This window comes from Loa loa (assembly GCF_000183805.2).
Source record: "Loa loa unplaced genomic scaffold supercont3.11, whole genome shotgun sequence".
Lineage (NCBI taxonomy): Eukaryota > Metazoa > Nematoda > Chromadorea > Rhabditida > Onchocercidae > Loa > Loa loa.
The window spans coordinates 106,656-111,150 of NW_018108191.1; the positions used below are offsets into that span (position 1 = coordinate 106,656).

The 4,495-nt window shown below is 31.3% G+C and overlaps 1 protein-coding gene across 1 annotated transcript in view; it reads right to left on the reverse strand.

Annotated features, from left to right (window-relative positions):
• LOAG_16633 (surface protein PspC) overlaps positions 1 to 2,073 on the reverse strand; it is a gene marked incomplete at its 5' end in the record, with an annotated part of 7,330 nt that extends 5,257 nt beyond the window's left edge. The window contains 4 exons of the mRNA XM_020449282.1: positions 29 to 349; positions 388 to 475; positions 1,209 to 1,391; positions 1,864 to 2,073. Coding sequence (XP_020307198.1) covers positions 29 to 349; positions 388 to 475; positions 1,209 to 1,391; positions 1,864 to 2,073 — 802 coding nt within the window. The remainder of the gene's footprint in view (positions 1 to 28; positions 350 to 387; positions 476 to 1,208; positions 1,392 to 1,863) is intronic.
• Positions 2,074 to 4,495: the final 2,422 nt, after the last annotated feature.

Consider the following 4,495-nt stretch of genomic DNA (forward strand, 5'->3'; position numbering starts at 1 on the left):
TTTTTCAAAGGTGTCTTCGGTTTAGTACCTTCTGGGTCCTTCACTTTAAGATTAGGTTTTTTTGATATAGGGGCTGAGACCAGCTCTGGCTCAAACTCCTCATCATCAGGTTCCTGAGGTTTGGTGTCTGGTTTCTTGGATTCTGCCTTTGGTTTCTTTTTCGAAAGAGTCACATCCGTTTCAGATTTTGGGTCACCTTTTGTGGGTTTGGTCTTTACGGGCTCTTTCGTTGTGGATATGATTGATTTTTTAGAGTTAGGGGTTTTCGAGCTACTTTCTCGTGACCCTTCTTCCGATTTCGGCACCTTAGTAACTGGCGACGAAACCTTTTGTGGGTCTTCAAGTTCTCCTGAACGTTTAGTTTTTGTTTTTCTGGCTCTTTGAAACGAATATCGTGTTTTGGTTTCGGAAGTTTTCCCGATTCCAAAACTTCCTCGGGTTCTAATTCATCCTCATCGGTGTCTGGTATCTTTCCCTGAAGAAGCAAAACACTTTGAAAATCAATCAATGAGAAATGAATTTTTTTTGTTTTATTTGAGCTCTTATAAGAGTTTTTCAATTTATACTTAGAAATTATTAGAACTTCGTAGGAGATAGTTTAATTCAATTTCTTTGTTCGCAGGAATCATGAAGAAGATATTGGCTTTTTATTTAAAAATTTTGAATGATTTCGAAAATAGGCTATCTTCTAATGATGAACAAATAGGTAATAGAGAAAAAAATTTAAGATCGCTTATTTGCTGTTTGTTATTCAACGCTTTCAAATAAAATGAGGTCAGAACCATGTACTGGCGAAAAATTGTCGTCTTCACTTTCACAAAACTTTCGAATTCACTTGTATTCTATATCGAAATACATTATAGCGTGAATGAAATAGAACATGTTAATGAATGTATTTGTACTTTTAGCTATCATGAAATTCATTATTCGAGATTTATGAGGAATAGTAGTAAACATATACTTATCTTAGTGTTAGCATTATCATTTGAATAATTTGTAATTTCACCGCACTTATGAAGAAAAATATTTCAAGTCTCACATAAAAATATGAGTCATCTGCATTAAAGTACTATTAAAATTCAAAATTTGTATATATTTCAAAAAATACAATGATGTATAAAACTAATGGAAAAATTGTCGAAATTGGAATTAAACTTTTAATATTTCTTAACTGGATGGAAAATGAAGTTACTTGTAAAGTTACGAACCTCAACATTAGGCGTTACGGCATCATCATTACCAAGAGCAGTGTTTGGAGTCGATCGATTTCTTTCAGATAGCTTTGGAAAATCGGAAGGAAGATTACATGGCGATTTATCAGTGAGACAAACAAGTTCACATTCCATTTCCTCCTCACTGTCATCCTCAAACTCCACATCCGATACTTCTACCTTGAATATTTTATCTTAATATTCAAATAATTATCCAAAAATTTACTGTCTAAGATAATGAGCATATATTCAAATTCGGATACAACTTTACTCAAATCAAATGTGACTTTGATTTTATTCCAGTCGATATAAAGATAAACAGGACCGGGATGAATTGAAAATGAGAGCCCCGTTGAATTCGGAGTAAAATTGGAATAGGAGTTATAACCATTACAAGCACTGAATCTGAACTGTTTTCTTTATTTAGTTATATACCAGAATAATTTTATTTGTTCAGATAATATCAGAAACGTATCTAAATTTGCAAAAGTTGACTTTTTGAGAATATCTCAATTTTCCAAATTGCAAATTCGAAATTATAGAACTTTTTTAAGCCCAGATTATTAATTTAATAATTTAGAACTTGCCAACAAAATTCGAACTTAAAAGAATAAATAGGTTGAGTTAATGAAATATATTAAAAAAAAAAAACCTCTCCTTCATCGCTTCCAGCCATTGATATCTTAGTGACTTCAAGAATCTGCTCGGGCGCTCGACAAACGTAACACTTTACAACACTTTGTGAAACAGCAGCAGTAGCAATAGCAATAGCAATAGCAGTAGCAGTAGCAGTAGCAGTAGCAGTAGCAGTAACAACATCCACAACCACAACATCCATCTCTGCTGACATTTTCTTCCTCATTTCAATCTTCTATATATCCTCTCAAGATAAGAAAATTAGTTTTTGAAATAGTACATTGTTCATGCTATGGAATAAGTTCTATTTTAGAAACATATTGAAATTAATTAATTCCCATTGGTTGGAAGTGCGATGTCACATTTATATGCTAGCTATGGGTTACTATTCGGCCTATCTCCATGTTTGACCATTTCATATGACAGTATCTATTGTATTGAACATTCGCTTCTATCGCAGCAATTGACATTAGTTGACTTGATTGAACTTTGATCGAACTTGTTTGTTCACATCCTTTTCACAGAGGTTTAAAGGGACCGAAAGTACAAGAAGAAGATAGTATACACTGTTCTAAAAAAAAAATTGAGATTACTTTAAAGACAACAGAAAATTTTGTACTGAGAAGAAAGAAAGGTAGAAATCAAACCAGCTGTAGAAAATTTCGATGGAATGAGTATGAATGGATTGTTATACAAATCAATCAATTCATATCCAAAATTACATCACATTTAAAACCTTCGCAGTTATTTTAAACTGAAGACCAAGCATGATACGAATCGATCTTTATCAAGACAAAAAACAATTTTCCAATGTTTTCTTCCTCACTTATGTGACAAAGATACATATGAAGACAAAGATACAGTATACAGCTGATAAAATAAACTTTAAGGAACTCTTTGAAAAACGAACTTTTAAAAATTTCCCACCCATCTTTGTCAGTAAAGACATTATGTCAAGTAAGATTTAATGGTCTGAAATTTAGAACTGAACTCTCTACATGCTCTAAACAAATGTTTTATTAATGTGTTTGAATGGAAAGTTGCAAATGGATAATATAAGTGATTAGTAAGATTAGCAACTTTATATGTTGAAATGTTTTCAGAGAAAAGGACGATGAGACATCATAGTGTTTTCCATTCATTCTTGTTGTAAAAAGACTTGTAAAGGCATTCAAATTTTTTGGCTTCTTTGTCAGTTGAAATAATCGTCTCATTTAAGGAAATAATAACTGTAATTAGCACTGTTCCACCAATTGTAGTTATCACAGTTTCTTGCGAAAAATCCCACATTCAAGGCTCAGTCCAATAACAGATAACACAAATTTCAAATACATTTAGATAACGACTCATTTACAAAAATGTGATTTCTTGGCAGTATTAAAAAAGGAGTAAGCATAGTTGTGTATCCCTGTTATATGATTACCATTTCAATTTAATTTTTCATTCATCACGATTCTTAATATGTACAATTTATAGGTATTATCAGATGTTACTCAGAGAGAAAAAATCGGAATTGAGATTTCAGCATCAGAAAATTCGAACTCAAATACAAAATATCAAACATTTCGTATTTTGATTTAAAGTACATTGACTGAATTCTATTCTTTTTGCGAAATTATAGAGAGTTTCACTTTGTCCTATTACTTCTATTAATAAATGAGATAAATTAGCAGCACTTTAATTACTTATTTTGTACATTTACGTCTCTCTTCATTGCTTACTATTTTTCTTTCTAATAGCATATATTTATCAGTACTTAATGGAGCAATGTAATATGCCGTTGAAAATGCAGTCGTATTCAATTTAGACGAATTTTCATATTGTTATAATTAGACTATAACTGATCTTTTAGTAAACCCGCACATCAAAGATTAGTCCGGTAATGAAGTACAGTTACTTCTGGAATCATTTTCCCGCCGGAGGTCTGAACAAATAAAAACCCTTCCATGTGTCAGTGCATTAAGCAATTAATTATGATTCCAATTCATCATTCCATAATTTCTTTTTACTTTGCTAATTTCAGTCTCTTCTCATTCAAACAAAGGTCATGATAGGCCCAATTTCAAAAAGCTTGTTTAACTAGTTTTTTATAACTGTATTTTTGAAAGTGAAAATTATTGCATCAGTTTCTCTTCTAAGAACAATATTTGTCGTCGGAAGTAATCGATTCACTTTTTCATCAAACGCCAAAGATGACAGAATACGAAATCCCCAATCAAAATAATTCATTCACATGTTCAACTAATTGAACACATTTTAGAGTTAACTCTAGTTTTCATTTTTCCTACAGTCTTTTCATCTCTTATTTTTCCAAACCATTGTAGTAAACTCTTTCTTTGTTGTTCCCGCCGTAATCGAATTGTCCTAATCATTTCCTCCATAAATTTTAAAGTTCCATCATAGTTCGGTATTGTTATAGACAAAGACTTGCAATGCGTGCCAAACAAATCTGCGACATTCTGACTCTGGAAATCCAAAAAGTTGTGCTTTCAAAAGCTCCTTTCCGATTTTCCATATAACGATCCGTCTTAAATCTTTTATATGGAATAGGTTCCCTTGATATAGTATATATATATATATATATATATATATATATATATATATATATATATATATATATATATATATATATATATATATATATATAT